Source organism: Oncorhynchus nerka, linkage group LG18 (assembly GCF_034236695.1).
Source record: "Oncorhynchus nerka isolate Pitt River linkage group LG18, Oner_Uvic_2.0, whole genome shotgun sequence".
NCBI lineage: Eukaryota > Metazoa > Chordata > Actinopteri > Salmoniformes > Salmonidae > Oncorhynchus > Oncorhynchus nerka.
In genome coordinates this window covers 79,197,206-79,220,361 of record NC_088413.1, presented here as the reverse complement: position 1 = coordinate 79,220,361, position 23,156 = coordinate 79,197,206, and the positions used below count along the sequence as shown (strand labels likewise).

Genomic DNA, 23,156 nt, shown 5'->3' with positions numbered 1-23,156 from the left:
GCGCCGCATTTGGATGAGCATTTCCTGCTTTGCTGATGGCCGTATACAGCTCATTGAGTGCGGTCTTCGTGCCAGCATCGGTTTGTGGTGATAAATAGACAGCTATGAAGAATATAGATAAACTCTCTTGGTAAATATGGTCTACAGCTTATCATGAGATACTCTACCTCAGGTGAGCAAAACTGACACTTCCTTAAACTTTGTGCACCAGCTGTTGTTTACAAATATACATAGACCTCCACCCCTTATCTTACCAGAGGCTGCTGTTCTATCCTGCCAAAAAAGCGTAAAACCCACCAGCTGTATGTTATTCATGTCGTTGTTCAGCCACGACTCGGTGAAACATAAGATATTACAGTTTTGAATGTCCCGTTGGTAGGATATACGTGCTCATAGTTTGTTTTATTTTATTATCCAATGATTTGTACATTGGCTAATAGTACTGATGGTAGAGGCAGATTTCCCACTCGCCGTCTGATGCTTACAAGGCACCCAGACCTACGTCCCCGATATCTGTCTCTTTATCCTGTGAATGACGGGGATGTGGGCCTTGTCCGGTGTCTGAAGTAAATCCTTTGCGTCTGACTCGTTAAAGAAATGTTTTTCCTCCGACACGTTGGTGCAGCTGGCTTCCGGGTTAAGCGGGCGGGTTTTAAGAAGCACGGTTTGGCGGGTCATGTTTAACCTTCGCCTCCTGAGTTCGTTGGGTTGCAGCGATGAAACAAGACCGTAAATTGGTGAGAAATTGATTAATTAATAATATCAGTATAAGCTTTGTTTTACTATTGACAGTTACAGCTGATTTCAGGATTGTATATCGATCCGCTCTCAAATATTTGTATTCATTTCAGTCTCTGAATTGAACTTTCCGCTGTCAGCTCCTGATATTAGGGCAGAAAAACTACAATCTGTCTCCTGAATGAACCTAGTGCGCATGTACACCCGTCTATATCCAGTCCCCAAGCTCCTCGTTTTCCCTGGCTAAACTAGCTGAACTATGCTAGTTTACATCCTCATTGTCAAACTTCATAAATACTGCACCCTCAACTTCAACTCCTTTTTGCTAGTTATACTATAATGTAAACTAAGACATTTGCTGGAAATAAATGTACAATTATTTATTGTTTTGTTGAATAGTCGTGTCGTAAGACAACGGTGGCGAAGGATATCATGTGCTACTTAACGCGGATCCAGTGTCAGTTTTGAGATCCATTTGGCGTAGGGTTTGCTCGACATTTCTGACTGGTCTTGGAACTGTAACAACGGGCAGCTTCTCCCCACTTGGCTCAATGGGATATGTAGTGTTCTTTACCAACACAACCAGATATGTACACAGTCTTGTACCCTTTTAACCTTAAAAAAAAAAAAAAAAAGACATTTTTTTTAAAAAATCTGACTTAATCAGTATAAGGTTGCAAGTTCAAACCACCGAGCTGACAAGGTACAAATCTGTCGTTCTGCCCCTGAACAGGCAGTTAACCCACTGTTCCTAGGCCTTCATTGAAAATAAGAATTTGTTCTTAACTGACTTGCCTGGTTAAATAAAGGTAAAATAAATAAATAATGAGTAACCCAGGAATGTCACGAGAAAATAGGAACTCTACAGGAGTGCCAATGGCTACAATGAATCACTAATTTACTTCCGGGTACTACGGATCCACTCCACGGCGCTCCTGAATAACACGGAACCACATCACTAGTATCCACGTCTGTAACTTCAGGAATACAAGCTCTGTCACCTTGAAGTGACTTAGTGTCTGACTAGTATGAATACGAAGTGATGACTTCTTTATGGACCTTTTTATTACGATGTAATAGGTAGTAGGTAAAGGTAGGATTCTGTTTCTAACTGGATACTTCCTCGATTCAATGTGAGCCTGATGGTAGAAACTATTTGAAAGTGGTGTAGTGCAGTGTCCTGGATGACACTAAGCATTAAGGGGATGACTGCTAATGTCCCTTAATGCTGACTACTAATGAACCCTCACCTGCCCCTTAATGCTGACTACTAATGAACCCTCACCTGCCCCTTAATGCTGACTACTAATGAACCCTCACCTGCCCCTTAATGCTGACTACTAATTAACCCTCACCTGCCCCTTAATGCTGACTACTAATGAACCCTCACCTGTCTCTTAATGCTGACTAATGAACCCTCACCTGCCCCTTAATGCTGACTAATGAACCCTCACCTGCCCCTTAATGCTGACTACTAATTAACCCGCACCTGCCCCTTAATGCTGAATACTAATGAACCCTCACCTGCCCCTTAATGTTGACTACTAATGAACCCTCACCTGCCCCTTAACGCTGACCACTAATGAACCCTCACCTGTCTCTTAACGATGACTATTAATTAACCCTCACCTGTCCCTTAACGCTGACCACTAATGAACCCTCACCTGCCCCTTAATGCTGAATACTAATGAACCCTCACCTGTCCCTTAATGCTGACTACTAATGAACCCTCACCTGTCCCTTAACGCTGACCACTAATGAACCCTCACCTGTCTCTTAACGATGACTATTAATTAACCCTCACCTGTCTCTTAATGCTGAATACTAATGAACCCTCACCTGTCTTAATGCTGACTACTAATGAACCCTCACCTGTCTCTTAACGCTGAATACTAATGAACCCTCATCTGTCTTAATGCTGACTACTAATGAACCCTCACCTGTCTCTTAATGCTGAATACTAATGAACCCTCACCTGTCTTAATGCTGACTACTAATGAACCCTCACCTGTCTCTTAACGCTGAATACTAATGAACCCTCATCTGTCTTAATGCTGACTACTAATGAACCCTCACCTGTCCCTTAATGCTGACTACTAATGAACCCTCACCTGTCCCTTAATGCTGACTACTAATGAACCCTCACCTGTCTCTTAACGATGACTATTAATTAACCCTCACCTGTCCCTTAATGATGACTACTAATGAACCCTCACCTGCCCCTTAATGCTGACTACTAATGAACCCTCACCTGCCCCTTAATGCTGACTACTAATGAACCCTCACCTGCCCCTTAATGCTGACTACTAATTAACCCTCACCTGCCCCTTAATGCTGACTACTAATGAACCCTCACCTGTCTCTTAATGCTGACTAATGAACCCTCACCTGCCCCTTAATGCTGACTACTAATTAACCCTCACCTGCCCCTTAATGCTGAATACTAATGAACCCTCACCTGCCCCTTAATGCTGACTACTAATGAACCCTCACCTGCCCCTTAACGCTGACCACTAATGAACCCTCACCTGTCTCTTAACGATGACTATTAATTAACCCTCACCTGTCCCTTAACGCTGACCACTAATGAACCCTCACCTGCCCCTTAATGCTGAATACTAATGAACCCTCACCTGTCCCTTAATGCTGACTACTAATGAACCCTCACCTGTCCCTTAACGCTGACCACTAATGAACCCTCACCTGTCTCTTAACGATGACTATTAATTAACCCTCACCTGTCTCTTAATGCTGAATACTAATGAACCCTCACCTGTCTTAATGCTGACTACTAATGAACCCTCACCTGTCTCTTAACGCTGAATACTAATGAACCCTCATCTGTCTTAATGCTGACTACTAATGAACCCTCACCTGTCTCTTAATGCTGAATACTAATGAACCCTCACCTGTCTTAATGCTGACTACTAATGAACCCTCACCTGTCTCTTAACGCTGAATACTAATGAACCCTCATCTGTCTTAATGCTGACTACTAATGAACCCTCACCTGTCCCTTAATGCTGACTACTAATGAACCCTCACCTGTCCCTTAATGCTGACTACTAATGAACCCTCACCTGTCTCTTAACGATGACTATTAATTAACCCTCACCTGTCCCTTAATGATGACTACTAATGAACCCTCACCTGTCTCTTAATGCTGACTACTAATGAACCCTCACCTGTCTCTTAACGATGACTATTAATGAACCCTCACCTGTCCCTTAATGCTGACTACTAATGAACCCTCACCTGTCTCTTAATGCTGACTACTAATGAACCCTCACCTGTCTCTTAATGCTGACTACTAATGAACCCTCACCTGTCTCTTAATGCTGACTACTAATGAACCCTCACCTGTCTCTTAATGCTGACTACTAATGAACCCTCACCTGTCTCTTAATGCTGACTACTAATGAACCCTCACCTGTCCCTTAAAGCTGACTACTAATGAACCCTCACCTGTCTCTTAACGATGACTACTAATGAACCCTCACCTGCCCCTTAACGCTGACCACTAATGAACCCTCACCTGTCTCTTAATGCTGACTATTAATTAACCCTCACCTGCCCCTTAATGCTGAATACTAATGAACCCTCACCTGCCCCTTAATGCTGAATACTAATGAACCCTCACCTGTCCCTTAATGCTGACTACTAATGAACCCTCACCTGTCCCTTAAAGCTGACTACTAATGAACCCTCACCTGTCTCTTAACGCTGACCACTAATGAACCCTCACCTGTCTCTTAATGCTGACTATTAATTAACCCTCACCTGCCCCTTAATGCTGAATACTAATGAACCCTCACCTGTCCCTTAATGCTGACTACTAATGAACCCTCACCTGTCTCTTAATGCTGAATACTAATGAACCCTCACCTGCCCCTTAACGCTGACCACTAATGAACCCTCACCTGTCTCTTAATGCTGACTATTAATTAACCCTCACCTGCCCCTTAATGCTGACTACTAATGAACCCTCACCTTGACTATTAATTAACCCTCACCTGTCCCTTAATGCTGACTACTAATGAATGCTGACTACTAATGAACTCCCACTTGTCTCTTAATGCTGACTAATGAACCCTCACCTGCCCCTTAATGCTGAATACTAATGAACCCTCACCTGTCCCTTAAAGCTGACTACTAATGAACCCTCACATGTCTCTTAACGATGACTATTAATTAACCCTCACCTGCCCCTTAATGCCTAATACTAATGAACCCTCACCTGTCCCTTAAAGCTGACTACTAATGAACCCTCACATGTCTCTTAATGCTGACTATTAATTAACCCTCACCTGCCCCTTAATGCTGAATACTAATGAACCCTCACCTGTCCCTTAATGCTGACTATTAATTAACCCTCACCTGCCCCTTAATGCTGAATACTAATGAACCCTCACCTGTCCCTTAATGCTGACTATTAATTAACCCTCACCTGTCCCTTAAAGCTGACTACTAATGAACCCTCACTTGTCTCTTAATGCTGAATACTAATGAACCCTCACCTGTCCCTTAAAGCTGACTACTAATGAACCCTCACTTGTCTCTTAATGCTGACTAATGAACCCTCACTTGTCTCTTAATGCTGACTAATGAACCCTCATATGTCTCTTAATGCTGACTACTAATGAACCCTCACCTGTCCCTTAAAGCTGACTACTAATGAACCCTCACTTGTCTCTTAATGCTGACTAATGAACCCTCATCTGTCTCTTAATGCTGACCACTAATGAACCCTCACCTGTCTTAATGCTGACTACTAATGAACCCTCACCTGTCCCTTAATGCTGACTACTAATGAACCCTCACCTGTCCCTTAATGCTGACTACTAATGAACCCTCACCTGCCCCTTAAAGCTGACTACTAATGAACCCTCACCTGTCCCTTAATGCTGACTAATGAACCCTCACCTGTCCCTTAATGCTGACTAATGAACCCTCACCTGCCCCTTAAAGCTGACTACTAATGAACCCTCACCTGTCCCTTAATGCTGACTAATGAACCCTCACCTGCCCCTTAAAGCTGACTACTAATGAACCTGCCCCTCATGACATGCCTTTGTGTTGCAGTACGTATGATGTGGCTGTGGTGGGTGGAGGCATCGTGGGCCTGGCCTCAGCCAGAGAGCTCATCCTCAGACACCCCACGCTTAGCTTCATTCTGCTGGAGAAGGAGAAGGACCTGGGTAAGTGGTGGGCAGGGAGGGAGGAGGTCACTAACTTGACGTTCCTGTTAGCCTGGTGGTGCATTCATTAGTCGGACACCGTTGCAAAACATTTTTTGCACTGTTCCAAACGGAAAACTTTTCACAAGGGGAAAAAACGTTTCTATTGTGCCACTCTGTCCTGGTCTTAGCCGTCAGCCAATCACATTCTTATGTTATCACCACAGTTCAAATCGAATTTATTTATATAGCCCTTCATACATCAGCTGATATCTCAAAGTGCTGTACAGAAACCCAGCCTAAAACCCCAAACAGCAAGCAATGCAGGTGTAGAAGCACGGTGGCTAGGAAAAACTCCCTAGAAAGGCCAGAACCTAGAGGGGAACCAGGCTATGTGGGGTTGCCAGTCCTCTTCTGGCTGTGCCGGGTGGAGATTATAACAGAACATGGCCAAGATGTTAAAATGTTCTTCTTTGTGCTTCTTTACCCTACAACCTTATTGGGGAATTAACACTGTTCCGTGTCCCATCCTCAGCCATCCACCAAAGCGGCCACAACAGTGGTGTGATCCACAGTGGGATTTACTATACCCCCGGGTCTCTGAAGGCCCGTCTCTGTGGCAAAGGGGCCAGTATGGCCTATGAATACCTGGACAAGAAAGGACTCCCCTATAAGAGGTGTGGAAAGGTGAGTTCTATCAAATACGTCTAATTCACATCGGGTTTGGCCTTAGGGCTGGAGATGTTGTTGTTTACCGTGGTTTAGTACATTTTGATGAGTAGACGTATCGCTTGGATTTGGACCTCAAAAGTATTTTTCTTTCCCTAAAGCGCCTATTGTCATTATAGCTGAATTTAGTATGATCTTATAGCCAGGTCCCCCCCCTCGCAAAAGGAGGTTTCTAACCTCAAGGTTGAACAATGGTTAAAAGGTTATACTAAGGTTAAAACATCGTAGTATTTGCTAGTATCGTTTCACAGTTTGTGCATGACATGTTTCACCATAACCGGTATACCATTTACAGTATATCAGGGGGTGTGTCAATGCTAATAATTTCATTGGGGGGAGGGGTTGATGGAGCTCGGGGTGCGATTTTGTATTTATGGTCTAATTTCATTTGTATTTACCTGCAGCAACTGGCTTACAGGGTAATGGCTTCTTGCCTAGCGGTTAGAGCGTTGGGCCAGGGTCGTGGCTTCTTGCCGAGCGGTTAGAGCGTTGGGCCAGGGTCGTGGCTTCTTGCCGAGCGGTTAGAGCGTTGGGCCAGGGTCGTGGCTTCTTGCCGAGCGGTTAGAGCGTTGGGCCAGGGTCGTGGCTTCTTGCCGAGCGGTTAGAGCGTTGGGCCAGGGTCGTGGCTTCTTGCCGAGCGGTTAGAGCGTTGGGCCAGGGTCATGGCTTCTTGCCGAGCGGTTAGAGCGTTGGGCCAGGGTCGTGGCTTCTTGCCGAGCGGTTAGAGCGTTGGGCCAGGGTCGTGGCTTCTTGCCGAGCGGTTAGAGCGTTCGGCCAGGGTCGTGGCTTCTTGCCGAGCGGTTAGAGCGTTGGGCCAGGGTCGTGGCTTCTTGCCTAGCGGTTAGAGCGTTGGGCCAGGGTCGTGGCTTCTTGCCTAGCGGTTAGAGCGTTGGGCCAGGGTCGTGGCTTCTTGCCTAGCGGTTAGAGCGTTGGGCCAGGGTCGTGGCTTCTTGCCTAGCGGTTAGAGCGTTGGGCCAGGGTCGTGGCTTCTTGCTGAGCGGTTAGAGCGTTGGGCCAGGGTCGTGGCTTCTTGCCGAGCGGTTAGAGCGTTGGGCCAGGGTCGTGGCTTCTTGCCTAGCGGTTAGAGCGTTGGGCCAGGGTCGTGGCTTCTTGCCTAGCGGTTAGAGCGTTGGGCCAGGGTCGTGGCTTCTTGCCTAGCGGTTAGAGCGTTGGGCCAGGGTCGTGGCTTCTTGCCTAGCGGTTAGAGCGTTGGGCCAGGGTCGTGGCTTCTTGCCTAGCGGTTAGAGCGTTGGGCCAGGGTCGTGGCTTCTTGCCTAGCGGTTAGAGCGTTGGGCCAGGGTCGTGGCTTCTTGCCTAGCGGTTAGAGCGTTGGGCCAGGGTCGTGGCTTCTTGCCGAGCGGTTAGAGCGTTGGGCCAGGGTCGTGGCTTCTTGCCGAGCGGTTAGAGCGTTCGGCCAGGGTCGTGGCTTCTTGCTGAGTGGTTAGAGCGTTGGTCCAGTTAGCTCGTTGGGCCAGTTACAGGTTCGAACACCCAGAGACGATCAGATGAGAAAAAAATCTGTCTGCCCTTGAGCAAGGCACTTCACCCTAATTAGCTCTATGGGCGCTGTACTACTATGACTGACCCTGTAAAACAACACATTTCACCGCATCTATCTGGTATATGTGACAATGGAAAACATTTTTTTTTACTTATAGAACTGTCTCTTCCTGTGTAACGCGGTCTCTTCCTGTGTAACGCGGTCTCTTCCTGTGTAACGCGGTCTCTTCCTGTGTAACGCGGTCTCTTCCTGTGTAACGCGGTCTCTTCCTGTCTATTCATTCCGACTCCTTTGTGGTGTTTACTGTTGTTCTTTGAAAAATAAAGAAAAAGTTGATTACGCAACTATGTGCTGGTCATGTCTACGGCTTGGCCTATGTGTTGGCAGCTGATCGTCGCTGTGGAGCGAGAGGAGATTCCCAGGCTCAAAGCGCTGTACGAGCGAGGACAGAAGAACAACGTGCGTGACCTCACCATGATAGACGCCAAGGGGATCCGAGAGAGAGAGCCATACTGCAGGGTGAGAGAGTGAGAGAGAGACCCCTACTGCAAGGTGAGAGTGAGAGCCCTACTGCAGGGTGAGAGTGAGAGCCCTACTGCAAGGTGAGAGAGACCCCTACTGCAGTGTGAGAGAGTGAGAGAGAGAGCCCTACTGCAGGGTGAGAGAGTGAGAGAGAGACCCCTACTGCAAGGTGAGAGAGAGAGAGAGAGACCCCTACTGCAGGGTGAGAGAGAGAGAGAGAGAGAGAGAGAGAGACCCCTACTGCAAGGTGAGAGAGAGAGAGAGAGAGACCCCTACTGCAGGTTGAGAGAGAGACCCCTACTGCAAGGTGAGAGTGAGAGCCCTACTGCAGGGTGAGAGAGAGCCCTACTGCAGGGTGAGAGAGAGAGACCCCTACTGCAGGGTGAGAGAGAGAGACCCCTACTGCAGGGTGAGAGAGAGAGACCCCTACTGCAGGGTGAGAGAGAGACCCCTACTGCAGGGTGAGAGAGAGACCCCTACTGCAGGGTGAGAGTGAGAGAGAGAGACCCCTACTGCAGGGTGAGAGAGAGAGAGAGACCCCCTACTGCAGGGTGAGAGAGAGAGAGAGAGAGACCCCTACTGCAAGGTGAGAGCGAGAGAGAGAGAGAGAGACCCCTACTGCAAGGTGAGAGTGAGAGCCCTACTGCAGGGTGAGAGAGAGCCCTACTGCAGGGTGAGAGAGAGAGACCCCTACTGCAGGGTGAGAGAGAGAGACCCCTACTGCAGGGTGAGAGAGAGAGACCCCTACTGCAAGGTGAGAGAGAGCGAGAGAGACCCCTACTGCAGGGTGAGAGAGAGCGAGAGAGACCCCTACTGCAGGGTGAGAGTGAGAGACCCCTACTGCAGGGTGAGAGAGAGAGAGAGACCCCCTACTGCAGGGTGAGAGAGAGAGAGAGAGACCCCTACTGCAAGGTGAGAGCGAGAGAGAGAGAGAGAGACCCCTACTGCAAGGTGAGAGTGAGAGCCCTACTGCAGGGTGAGAGAGAGCCCTACTGCAGGGTGAGAGAGAGAGAGCCCTACTGCAGGGTGAGAGAGAGAGAGCCCTACTGCAGGGTGAGAGAGAGAGACCCCTACTGCAGGGTGAGAGAGAGACCCCTACTGCAGGGTGAGAGTGAGAGAGAGAGACCCCTACTGCAGGGTGAGAGTGAGAGAGAGAGAGACCCCTACTGCAGGAGAGAGAGAGAGAGAGAGAGAGAGAGAGAGAGAGAGAGAGAGAGAGAGAGAGAGAGAGAGAGAGAGAGAGAGAGAGAGAGAGAGAGAGAGAGAGAGAGAGAGAGAGAGAGAGAGAGAGAGAGAGAGAGAGAGAGAGAGAGAGAGAGAGAGAGAGAGAGAGAGAGAGAGAGAGAGAGAGAGAGAGAGAGAGAGAGAGAGAGAGAGAGAGAGAGACCTACTGCAGGGTGAGAGAGAGACCTACTGCAGGGTGAGAGAGAGACCTACTGCAAGGTGAGAGAGAGAGACCTACTGCAGGGTGAGAGAGAGACCCCTACTGCAGGGTGAGAGAGAGCGAGAGAGACCCCTACTGCAGGGTGAGAGTGAGAGACCCCTACTGCAGGGTGAGAGAGAGAGACCCCTACTGCAGGGTGAGAGAGAGAGACCCCTACTGCAGGGTGAGAGAGAGAGACCCCTACTGCAGGGTGAGAGAGAGACCCCTACTGCAGGGTGAGAGAGAGACCCCTACTGCAGGGTGAGAGAGAGACCCCTACTGCAGGGTGAGAGAGACCCCTACTGCAGGGTGAGAGAGAGAGAGAGAGAGACCCCTACTGCAGGGTGAGAGAGTGAGTGAGTGAGAGAATATATTCAAGTCTCTTTACTAAGGTGCTTCATAATGAAAGTCCAGGATGAAGTCTGAAATTACACCCTATTGCCTATACAGAGCACTACTTATTGCCTGGTTTGGAAATTACGTCATATTCCCTGGTGAAAAATAGTGCTCTTTTATAGGGAACAGTGTGCCATTTGGAACACTGGGGCGGCAGGGTAGCCTAGTGGTTAGAGTGTAGAGGCGGCAGGGTAGCCTAGTGGTTAGAGTGTAGAGGCGGCAGGGTAGCCTAGTGGTTAGAGTGTAGAGGCGGTAGGGTAGCCTAGTGGTTAGAGTGTAGAGGAGGCAAGATAGCCTAGTGGTTAGAGTGTAGAGGAGGCAGGGTAGCCTAGTGGTTAGAGTGTAGAGGCGGCAGGGTAGCCTAGTGGTTAGAGCGCTGGACTAGTAACCGGAAGGTTGCAAGTTCAAACCCCTGAGCCGACAAGGTACAAATCTGTCGTTCTGCCCCTGAACAGGCAGTTAACCCACTGTTCCTAGGCCGTCATTGAAAATAAGAACTTGTTCTTAACTGACTTGCCTAGTAAAATAAAGGTAAAATTAAAAATTAAATCCCCAGGGAAGAGTATCAGTGTAAACGGCTTAATGGTTAAATTCTTCCTTTCAGGGTCTGATGGCCCTGGACTCTCCTTACACTGGCATCGTGGACTGGAGGCTGGTGTCACTGGCATATGGCAAGGACTTCCAGGAGGCAGGAGGGACCGTGGTTACTGAATATGAGGCTAGTGACATGGCCATGGTGAAGGAAAGCCCCGCTGGTAACACGGACGGTATCTGTTCCATACTTTCCTCACCTCAGAACACTCATAGATTTGATGAAAGATGCTTGTGAATGTATTTTTTTTGTTTTTCTTCAAAACATTTCAGGAATGAAATATCCCATCGCTATCAGAGATTCAAAGGTAGGTGTGTGTGTTAAATTAGTAATATCCCATCGCTATCAGAGATTCAAAGGTGTGTGTGGATGTGTTAAATTAGTAATATCCCATGGCATTTTACTATCAGAGAAAGTTTTTTTGTTTGTTTTGTTTTTAAGCTGTAACTAATGTGTGTGTGTGTGTGTGGTCTCCTCAGGGTACGGAGGTAAGGTGTCGGTATGTGCTGACCTGTGGTGGTCTGTACTCTGACCGCCTCTCTCAGATCTCTGGCTGCAGTCCAGACCCTCGCATTGTCCCCTTCAGAGGAGATTACCTGGTCCTGAAGCCTGAGAAACACTACCTGGTCCGGGGCAACATCTACCCCGTAAGTCCTCTAGAACACCATCTACCCTCTAGAACACCTTCTACCCCATAAGTCCTCTAGAACACCATCTACCCCGTAAGTCCTCTAGAACACCATCTACCCCGTAAGTCCTCTAGAACACCATCTACCCCGTAAGTCCTCTAGAACACCTTCTACCCCATAAGTCCTCTAGAACACCATCTACCCTCTAGAACACCTTCTACCCTCTAGAACACCATCTACCCCGTAAGTCCTCTAGAACACCTTCTACCCTCTAGAACACCTTCTACCCCGTAAGTCCTCTAGAACACCTTCTACCCTCTAGAACACCTTCTACCCTGTAAGTCCTCTAGAACACCTTCTACCCTCTAGAACACCTTCTACCCCGTAAGTCCTCTAGAACACCGTCTACCCCGTAAGTCCTCTAGAACACCGTCTACCCCGTAAGTCCTCTAGAACACAGTCTACCCCGTAAGTCCTCTAGAACACCGTCTACCCCGTAAGTCCTCTAGAACACCTTCTACCCCGTAAGTCCTCTAGAACACCTTCTACCCCGTAAGTCCTCTAGAACACCATCTACCCCGTAAGTCCTCTAGAACACAGTCTACCCCCTAGAACACAGTCTACCCCCTAGAACACAGTCTACCCCCTAGAACACAGTCTACCCTGTATGTCCTCTAGAACACAACTGATCGACGAATGTCTCTAGCTTCCTGGTTGTTGTACTGACAGACGGATGCCTCTAGGTTCCTGACCCTAGGTTCCCCTTCCTGGGGGTCCACTTCACCCCGCGGATGGACGGCAGTGTTTGGCTGGGTCCCAACGCCGTCCTGGCCTTTAAACGAGAGGGGTACAAGCTGTACGACTTCGATGCCCGGGACTTTGGAGATGCACTTTCATTCAGGTAAGGTACTTAGAAGTTAGGAAGCAATGTCATTTAGGTGTGAAATTTGGAAGGTTGGTTAAATATCATCTCTTAGTTATCGTTCCCCTCGACATTTCAGTCTAGAAGAGAGCTTCCCTTTTACATTCCATTCCAGTAGGGAGGTTCCCCTTTACATTCCATTCCAGTAGGGAGGTTCCCCTTTACATTCCATTCCAGTAGGGATGTTCCCCTTTACATTCCATTCCAGTAGGGATGTTCCCCTTTACATTCCATTCCAGTAGGGATGTTCCCCTTTACATTCCATTCCAGTAGGGATGTTCCCCTTTACATTCCATTCCAGTAGGGATGTTCCCCTTTACATTCCATTCCAGTAGGGAGGTTCCCCTTTACATTCCATTCCAGTAGGGAGGTTCCCCTTTACATTCCATTCCAGTAGGGAGGTTCCCCTTTACGTTCCATTCCAGTCTAGTAGGGAGGTTCCCCTTTACGTTCCATTCCAGTCTAGTAGGGAGGTTCCCCTTTACGTTCCATTCCAGTAGAGGTTCCCCTTTACGTTCCATTCCAGTAGGGAGGTTCCCCATGAGGACTAAATCCAACTGGTATCCAAGTTAATTTAGATTTCCATGGAACCTCTGGACTTGTTTCTCTTGATAAATGACTCTGCTGGATGACTGAAGCAGACATGTATCTCTGCTGTTTCTCTCTCTGTAAAATGTCTCTCTGTGTTCCAGAGGTCTGCAAAAACTGGTGATGAATAACCTAGTGTATGGTGTTGGAGAGATGTACAGAGGGGTGTTCATCGGAGCTCAGGTCAAGATCTTAAAGAGGTTCATCCCAGAGCTGTCTCTAAGCGACGTACTCAGGTACATCGGATTCTGAATGTTAATTCCAGGGGCTGGGTGTAAATGAAGCATCTCAGTACCTGAGACACTGTTTGTGATACACAGACGTCATCAGCCAGGGCCACCTATCACTGAGACGTTCCAACTCCTAACCTGGAACGTCCTCAAAGATGCTGAGTCCACACTGATTGGCCAAATCACTGCCCTCCTGTGGATGGTTTCCAGCTTGGTGTCTTTTCAGCAGGACTTGAACCACAGATCTTCCGTCTCTTCCTTTTTGATGCCCAGAGCGGAGAAAGTAGCCTGCTTTTCGATAGGGCAGGGAAGCCCCGGCAGGGAAGCCCCGGCAGCCAACTTCAACGGGGTAAACTCAGACACTTCATCCCTTTGCCTCGCTCATCATCTGCCAGGATTCATCCCTTTGCCTCGCTCATCATCTGCCAGGATTCATCCCTTTGTCTCGCTCATCATCTGCCAGGATTCATCCCTTTGTCTCGCTCATCATCTGCCAGGATTCATCCCTTTGTCTCGCTCATCATCTGCCAGGATTCATCCCTTTGTCTCGCTCATCATCTGCCAGGATTGCATATTCCTTCTTGCGCTGGTATGCCTCCTCGTACCTGTCTTCCCAGGGAACTGTGAATTCTGACCATCACCAGGTTTTTATTTTATTTCTCTTTCCATATGATGATGTCTGGACGGAGAATGCTGACAACAATGTCGGGAGGGGGAGGGGGAGGCACAGCCGTCTGTTCAGGTCAGCACACATCTCCCATGTTCTGGCTTGTTCCAGGATGCCGTCCCTCCTGAAACGGGCTGCTCCCCAAGGCCTTTCTTGGTGGGAGTTCTCTTTCTTTCCGCTCCTTCTCGATGACGTTGTCCAGTTTCCCCTCAACTTGGTCCATTCCAGTAGGGAGGTTCCCCTTTACATTCCATTCCACTTGCCTCCATCTGTAAGTGTCCTTGGCGAGAGGGGTGAAAGTGCGGGATGTTAAAACATGCGCCGTGGTGCCAGGTTTGTTACCCGAGAGGGCAGCGAGGCCCCACCCTGTGTGTGTTAGCGTGGGGTGTTAGCGTGTCATAGACGGATCCTAACAGGAACTGGATTCTGGCAGACTCCATCCTCCACAGCTCACCCCAAGAGAGATTCCTCTCTGTTGTTTCCCACCTTGTCCAGGCTCTCAACCCCCCCCCCCCCCCCCCCACTACTTTGACCCTACTCTGTTTCTCCTCCGTTTTGCTGACTTCCTGCCTTCTTTCGGTGGCGTTAGCGTTGAGCCTTTTGGCAGATGTTCCCCACTATGTCCACTGTGCTGCAGCCTGGTTGACGGTATTGGTGGCAAACCATTTTTCCTTTGTGTTCTGAACTCAAATCATGGCACCCTTGTATCTTCAAGGTCTTTGGGCATGACCCTCAGGGACTCCAATCTGGCCTTTTGCTGTTTCCAATTATTCTACCAGTGATGAAATTGGTAGTTTTGTTATTCTACTGTACAGGCCCACATTTGAGAAGCTGCGGAGAATTGATCAAATTGAAAAATCAAGTCCTCCTGGCCATGTTACCTTGTCGTTGTGATCGGAAAGGCAAAACTGATCCTAAATCAATCGCATTTATTTATAAAAAGACCTTTTCTTTTTTTTTTTTACTTCAGCTGATGTCACAAAGTGCTGTACAGAAACCCAGACTAAAACCCCAAACAGCAAGCAATACAAAGATGTAGAAGCACGGTGGCTATGGAAATCATCACTCCTACTCTGACACGGTTAATATTTATGGCCCCGTCTCGAAAGGTGTGCCTGGGTTGTGGAGTATAGAGGCTAGGGGTTTGTTTTGAACTTAAAATGTGCACTATGCAGAAATCGTGTCGCCATTTCCTGGTTGCTAAAACATTTATCTACAGCCTTTTGTACAGAAATGGTTTCTTCTCTTCCCATTACAGAACTAGTGTGTTACCAGTGATTTATGTTAATGTTATTTTATATTTAATGTTCTCTCTAGTGTTATTTTGGGGGGTCTGTGTTTCCATCTACAGTACATTTGGAAAGGATTCAGACCCCTTGACTTTTTCCACATTTTGTTATTCCACATTTATTTATTCTGGATTTAAATGTTGTTTTCCCCACAATACACCATAATGACAAAGCAAAAACAGGTTTAGACATTTTTGCTGATTTTATTAAAAATAAAAAACTGATATGACATTTACTTAAGTATTCCGACCCTTTACTCAGTACTTTGTTGAAGCACCTTTGGCAGTGATTACAGCCTCTAGTCTTCTTGGGTATGACGCTACAAGCTTGGCACACCTGTATTTGGGGAGTTTCTCCCCATTCTTCTCTACAGAGCCTCTTGAGCTCTGTCAGGTTGGATGGGGAGCGTCGCTGAGTAGTTATTTTCAGGTTGGGTTCTAGTCTGGCTGGGTGTGCCTCTCAAGGACATTCAGAGACTAGACTTGTCCCAAAGCCACTCCTTGGCTGTGTGCTTTGGGTTGTTGTCCAGTTGGAAGGTGAACATTCTACCCAGTCTGAGGTCCTGAGTGCTCTGGAACAGGTTTTTTTTTTTTTTCTCCCAAATTTCGTAGTATCCAATTGTTAGTAGTTACTGTCTTGTCTCATCGCTACAACTCCTGTACGGGCTCGGGAGAGACGAAGGTCGAGAGCCATGCGTCCTCCGAAACAATACCCAACCAAGCCGCACTGCTTCTTAACACAGCGCGCATCCAACCCGGAAGCCAGCCGCACCAATGTGTCAGAGGAAACACCGTGCACCTGGCAACCTTGGTTAGCGTGCACTGCGCCCGGCCCGCCACAGGAGTTGAAAAAGGATCTCTCTGTACTTTGCTCCATTCATCTTTCCCTCAATCCTGACTAGTCTCCCAGTCCTTGACGCTGAAAAACATCCCCACAGCATGATGCTGCCACCACAATTCTTCACCGTAGGGATGCTGCCAGGTTTCCTCCAGACGTGACGCTTTGCATTCAGGCCAAAGAGTTCAATCTTGGTTTCATCAGACCACAGAATCTTGTTTCTCATGGTCTGAGAGTCCTTTAGGTGCCCTTTGGCAAACTCCAAGCAGGCAGTCATGTGTCTTTTACTGAGGAGTGGCTTCCGTCTGGCCTGATTGGTGGAGTGCTGCAGAGATGGTTTTCCTTCTGGAATGTTCTCCCATCTCCACAGAGGAACCCTGGAGCTCTGTCAGAGAGACCATCAGGTTCTTGGTCACCTCCCTGATCAAGGCCCTTCTCCCCTGATTGGTCAGTTTGGCCGGGCGGCCAGCTCTAGGAAGGGTCTTGGTGGTTCCAAAATTCTTCCATTTAAGAATAATGGAGGCCACTGTGTTCTTGGGGATCTTCAATGCTGCAGACATTTCTTGATACCCTTCCCCAGATCTGTTCCTCCACACAATCCTGCCTCAGAGGTCTACGGACAATTCATTTGACCTCATGGCTTGGTTTTTGCTCTGACATGCACGGTCAACTGTGGAACCTTATATAGAGAGGTGTGCACCTTTCCGAATCACGTCCAATCAATTGAATTTACCCCAGGTGGACCCCAATCAAGTTGTAGGAACATCTCAAGGATGATCAATGAAAACAGGATGCACCTGAGCTCAATTTTGAGTCTCATAGCAAAAGGTCTGAATACGTATGTAAATAAGGTATGCTTTTATATTTAATGAACTTGCAAAAATGTCTAAACCTGTTTTCGCTTTGTCGTTATGAGGTATTGTGTGTAGATTGAGGATGGGGGGATGGTATCAATTTTAGAATAAGTCTGTAACGTAACAAAATATGTATAAAGGAACGGGGTCTGAATACTTAATGCCCTGAAGGTAGGGTAGGGCTGACTGAGGACTTGTGAAGAGCAAAATTAACAACCTTTGCACCATCAAGACAGTTCTTTGTGAGAAGGCGTTAACCCATGTTTCACAGTTAGTCGTTATGTAAATGCCGGAGGAAAAAATGGCACGGAGGTCACGGCCCAGTGAGTCACTGGAGGTCACGGCCCAGTGAGTCACTGGAGGTCACGGCCCAGTGAGTCACTGGAGGTCACGGCCCAGTGAGTCACTGGAGGTCACGGCCCAGTGAGTCACTGGAGGTCACGGCCCAGTGAGTCACTGGAGCCGGGCTGTGGAGGTGGAAACACCAAAGTCTGAGCCTTTTTGTTGTTGTTGGTGAAACACTGGCGCAAGTCCATAGTGGAAATACGAACGTAACAGTGTTGTGTGTGTTTTGTCTGTTGCAGGGGTCCAGCAGGGGTGAGGGCCCAGGCTCTGGACCGCGATGGGAACCTGGTAGATGACTTTGTGTTTGACGTTGGTGTCGGGGATGTGGGCAGCAGGGTCCTCCATGTACGCAACGCTCCCTCGCCCGCCGCCACCTCTTCCCTGGCCATAGCAGAGATGGTAGCAGACGAGGTGGAGAGACGTTTCAGCCTCTAAAAACTCTAGAGGCACTCTTCGGATGCTCACCAAATGGCATCCTATTCCCTACTTTTTGAGTTCTGCGCACAACTTTTGACCAGAGCCCACAGGGAATAGGGTGGCATTTGGGGCGTACTTACACTTCCCCAGTGGAAGGAAGTAACAACATTGATCCATCTGATCCAGCTGCAGGTCCATCTAGTGAAGCGGTGATGATGCTGATCTCAGGTCAGTTCTGCATTTTCCCCAATGGTTAGTTTGGAGTGGGGGTGAGTGTAAGCTGATCCTGGATCTGCACCAAGGGGAAACTTCACCAGGAAATGATCCATCCAATCTGTTAACTACTGTTCACTGGTCCAGCATGTATCTGCGTCAGCAGAGTGAGGTTACAAAAATCCGCTAACTTTCCAAAATTCCCAGTTTTTCCAGAAATCCAGGTTGGAGGTTTCCAGGATTATCTGCTTAGTTCCTCCTTAATTGCAGGAATATTCCAACGGGGATTTCTGGAAAACTCGGGAGGTTTGTAAAAGTTACTGGAATTTGCAACCCGACAGCAGAGTGGTCAGGCTAGAATGGAGTAGACAGAGCAACATGTACTGAATGGAATGCATGTAAAGTGCATTCGGAAAATATTCAGACTCCTTGATTTCCCCCACACATTTTGTTACGTTACAGACTTATTTTACTCAATCGACCCACAATACCTTATAATGACTAAACTAAATCACATTTTATAGATGTTTGCTAATTTATTTAAAATAAAAAAGGCACAGATCCTGGTAAGTGTACCAAAACATTTCTGCAGCAATAAACTCCACCAATCAGGTAGTGGCCAGATGGAAGCCACTCTTCAGTAAAAGGCACATGACAGCCAGCTTGGAGTTTGCCAAAAGGCACTTAAAGACTCAGACCATGAGAAACAAGATTATCTGGTCTGATGAAACCAAGATTAAACTCTGTGACCTGAATGCCAAGCGTCACGTCTGGAGGAAACTTGGTAACATCCCTACGGTGAAGCATGGTGGTGGTAACACCCCTACTGTGAAGCATGGTGGTGGCGGCATCAGGCTGTGGGGATGTTTTTCAACGGCAGGGAGTGGGAGACTAGTCAGGCTCGAGGGGAAAGATGAACGGAGCCAAATATAGAGAGATCCTTGATGAAAACCTGCTCCAGAGCGCTCAGGGCCTCAGACTGCATTGTCATTCTGGGGTATTGTGTGTAGATTGATGGGGGAGAATTTAATTTGAATCAATTTTAGAATAAGGCTTTAACGTAATAACATGTGAAAAAGTCGGGGGGGGGGGGGGGTTAGAGGGTAATTGTGGTCTATAGGATCCCTTAAGCAAAGGGCCTAGACTAGGTTTGAATATTTTCCCAGTATTTTAAATGTTCCATCCCGAGAATAAATCACTTTTCTTACCCAGTATTTCCCATCAAAACCGTAATTGTCATTCAAAAGCATTATAAAGCATATAAATAGGGCCATGTCTGGATTTGAATAGAGCTTTGATAGAAAATTCAAACCTGGAGCCTCCTGAGTGGCGCAGCGGTCTAAGGTACTGCATCGCAGTGCTTGAGGCGTCACTACAAACCCTGGTTCGATCCCAGGCTGTCACAACCGGCCGCAACCATGAGTCCCATAGGGCGGCGCACAATTGGCCCAGCGTCGTCCGGGTTAGGGGAGGGTTTACTTGGCTCATCGCGATCTTGCGACTCCTTGTGGTGGGCCAGGTGCCTGCAGGCTGACTTCAGTTGTCAGTTCAATGGTGTTTCCTCCGACACATTACTTCCGGGTTAAGCAGACGGGTGTTATAAGAAGCGCAGCTTGGTGGGTCATGTTTTCGGAGGACTTACGACTCGACCTTCGCCTCTCCCAAGCTCGTTGGAGAGTTGCAGCGATGAGACATGATCTCAATTGGGGAGAAAAATGGGGTAAAATACAAAATGAATAACTAAGACATTAAGAAAATTCAAGCCTGGTGCCTGATTGGTCAAGCCTGGTGCTACCTAAGCCTGATTGGTCAAGCCTGGTGCTACCTAAGCCTGATTGGTCCTACATTAAAGACATTTTAATGAGCCCAATCCCAAAAAAGCCCAAATAATTGTGCTGTTTTCCAATAGATATATCATATAGGCTACTGCACATTACACATGACAGAAAAACATAAATTCCCATAGATGGAGCTATAGATGAAGCTAGCTATATGCTCTCTTGGGTAAATAAAACTAGCTCCAGTAGGCTAATCTGTTTTGAGTGTGAACTGTATTACTGTACTGTATTATATTATACGGACTAGAATTACGTACATCATTTCTAACCATGATAAGCAGGGAGAGAGAACATGCGTTTCTGGTGCAGCACATGCGGCCCACAAAGTTACAAATATAGGCTAGCGATTTTGATTTATAATTTTGAAATATAATAGTGCCTATTTGCTTAATTAGTAGGCAGACGCATATGTAGCTTTTATATTTCCCCCTTATGTCATTAGCCTACGTCCTCTCTCTATTGTTGCTTCATTCCGTACCTGGTTTTCAACAGTTAAATGAAATGTTTCGTGTCCTAAATCATTCTAATGACATCCTTGAATAATATAGGACTAGAATTCGATGCAGAAGGCTTTCACTTCTCTTCGCGAAGATTGAAGGGCTCTGTGTCTGAATAAATAACTGCTATAGTCTACCGCCATCACTCTTTCAAACGATGTGGATGATAGGTCTACGTGCATTGTGAACTGCGTTCCAGACTGAGGAGGGCTGCATGATGGATGAATCAACGAGCCGGGTGGGGACAGAGGCCGCAGAGAAGACACATTTAGACATCGCATATGATTTAACAGTTCCATTTCACCGCATGCTATTCATATAAATAATGTATTATAATTTATCGGGTTCTCACAGTTATTTATCCGGGGGGAAATGAATGGTTTTGTCCAGTAAATCTCAGTAACCGTGTTCCCGCCGTTCAACCCATGTCCATGCTACCGAGGACCAGTTTTCCCAGACACAGATTAAACCTAATCTTGGACTAAAAAGCTAATAAAATGGAGAATCTCCGTAGAAATAGCTTTTATACCGACCCCTTAACGTTTGAAATGTAGTTGGATGCACCAAAAATGAGTTGGTTGCACAGATGATGCCAAGAATTCACCAAGAATGTTCTAAATTAAAGACCTGCTCCACTGTGGTCCTGCATTCTCATGTGATCCCTCTCATTGCTTTGGTTTTGGATAATGACAATGTACAGTAGTGCTAAAAATATGTTGGTGTTCTCCACCATTTCTGCTTTCAGATTTTTTTTAACGCACTGATTTTTAGGATGTTTAAAACCATTTATTTTTATAACAAACTGAAAATATTTATCAAAGTTTTGCGGTAAGAATACTGCCATTTTTCATTTTGCCGCAGTCACGTTCTTTGACAGTGATTGTTTTTGAAAAACGGTGTGATTTTTGTTAGCCTGTTTACTGAGATGATATGAAACGGTTTAATAAATTTGTCTACGAATTATAATTCTCTCATTTTGAGGTGTGTGATGTGTGAGGTGTACAACTCCAGAGACAAAAGTTTATTCCAGAAATTCGATGAATTTTAAATAAATGACTTTTCCCATTTATTGTTGGTGCAGTATTATTATATATTGGGAATCTTGTACGAATATGCAGGATAAAGATAATGACTTGGTTGTAAGAATTACATAGTGTACAAAACATTAGGAACACCTCTTTCCATGACACAGACTGACCAGGTGAAAGCTATGATTCCTTATTGATGTCACCTGTTAAAATCAACTAAATCAGTGTAGATGAAGGAGAAAGTTAAATAATGATTTTTAAGCCTTGAGATATGTATTGGGGATGGTCAGCAATTTTATTTATCTTTATTTAACTAGGCAAGTCAGTTAAGAACAAATTCTTATTTTCAATGACGGCCTAGGAACAGTGGGTTAACTGCCTGTTCAGGGGCAGAACGACAGACCTTGTCAGCTCGGGGGTTTGAACTTGCAACCTTCCGGTTACTAGTCCAACGCTCTATCCACTAGGCTACCCAGCCACCCCAATATCAGAAGAAGAGGAATATTGGGACAGGGAAACAAAGGTGGATTTCTGAGGGAGAATAGAGGGAGGAGGAATGGGTGGAGAGAAGAGGATGGAGATGGCGTGTCGAAGAAGATTCATGCCGAGCACAAACAGAGTGACCCGCGTGCCAGACGGAGTTCTGGAGGTGAAATGGAAGTGAATGAGGGCGAGATAAGGTGTGGAAAAGAGCTCGGAGTCCTAGCCTGCCGTCCATGGGCCATGATAAAGAAGAATCTGTTCCAGTAGAAGTTTAATTTTTGTAGAAAGTGGATCCTTGACCTTTTGGTGGATCCATATGTGGTTTCAGGGTGGGTGGGGAAGGAGTTTAAGTAAGTAACCTGTAGTGGATTTGTGGTATTTGTTTTGTGTTTCTTCCGACTAGAGGGAGCGGGCAGTCCGTGTCACACAACCTTGGGTCAAGATCATTTTCTTGCTTTGTGTTTAGGAATAGAGCACCATTGGAAAGGAGTGATTCCTGAGGTAGCTTTACGCGTGCAGGTGGAGAAATTGAAGTGTTTGTGGCGTTTGGTGCCACGCAGACCCGGTGGTGAAACAGCAGTCACTGTCTGTCCTTTTTGAGTCTTGAGTTTTTAGCTGACAAAGTCATGTCAACTGTACGGGGTTGCACATGTTGCTGGGGATCAGAAGTGTAAGGTGCAAGAGAGGCAGGTGGAGGTGGTCAGAGTAGTGCGGAAGGTGTCGTATGCTGAGGCAGTGAAATAGAGGATGGGTCAAGGGTGAGGGATCCTGAAAGGATCAATAAGGTTGGCTTCATAGCAACTGTTATCAACTCCCGCACCTCTCTGATTCAGAGGTGTTGGGTTAAGTACGGAAGACACACCTCTCTGATTCAGAGGTGTTGGGTTAAGTACGGAAGACACATTTCAGTTGAAGGCATTCAGTTGTACAACTGACTAGGTATCCCCCCCCTTTCCCTGTACAACTGACTAGGTATCCCTCCCTTTCCAACTGACTAGGTATCCCCCCCTTTCCCTTTACAACTGACTAGGTATCCCCCTTTCCCTGTACAACTGACTAGGTATCCCCCCTTTCCCTGTACAACTGACTCCCCCTGTACAACTGACTGATCCCCCTTTCCCTGTACAACTGGTATCCCCCTCTTTCCCTGTACAACTGACTAGGTATCCCCCCCCTTTCCCTGTACAACTGACTAGGTATCCCCCCTTTCCCTGTACAACTGACTAGGTATCCCCCCCTTT

General features: G+C 47.0%; 1 protein-coding gene across 3 annotated transcripts in view; it reads left to right on the top strand.

Annotated features, from left to right (window-relative positions):
* Positions 1-21,473, top strand: part of l2hgdh (L-2-hydroxyglutarate dehydrogenase) — a 29,748-nt gene extending 8,275 nt beyond the window's left edge. The window contains exons 2-10 of one of the 3 annotated variants that reach the window (XM_065004377.1): positions 5,821-5,936; positions 6,451-6,602; positions 8,533-8,664; positions 11,091-11,253; positions 11,351-11,385; positions 11,558-11,725; positions 12,451-12,608; positions 13,322-13,453; positions 17,679-21,473. In XM_065004377.1, coding sequence (XP_064860449.1) covers positions 5,821-5,936; positions 6,451-6,602; positions 8,533-8,664; positions 11,091-11,253; positions 11,351-11,385; positions 11,558-11,725; positions 12,451-12,608; positions 13,322-13,453; positions 17,679-17,874 — 1,252 coding nt within the window. In that variant the 3' untranslated portion in view covers positions 17,875-21,473. The remainder of the gene's footprint in view (positions 1-5,820; positions 5,937-6,450; positions 6,603-8,532; positions 8,665-11,090; positions 11,254-11,350; positions 11,386-11,557; positions 11,726-12,450; positions 12,609-13,321; positions 13,454-17,678) is intronic. The other 2 variants (XM_065004378.1, XM_029652818.2) reach the window with 2 other exon arrangements.
* The last annotated feature ends 1,683 nt before the right edge of the window (positions 21,474-23,156 follow it).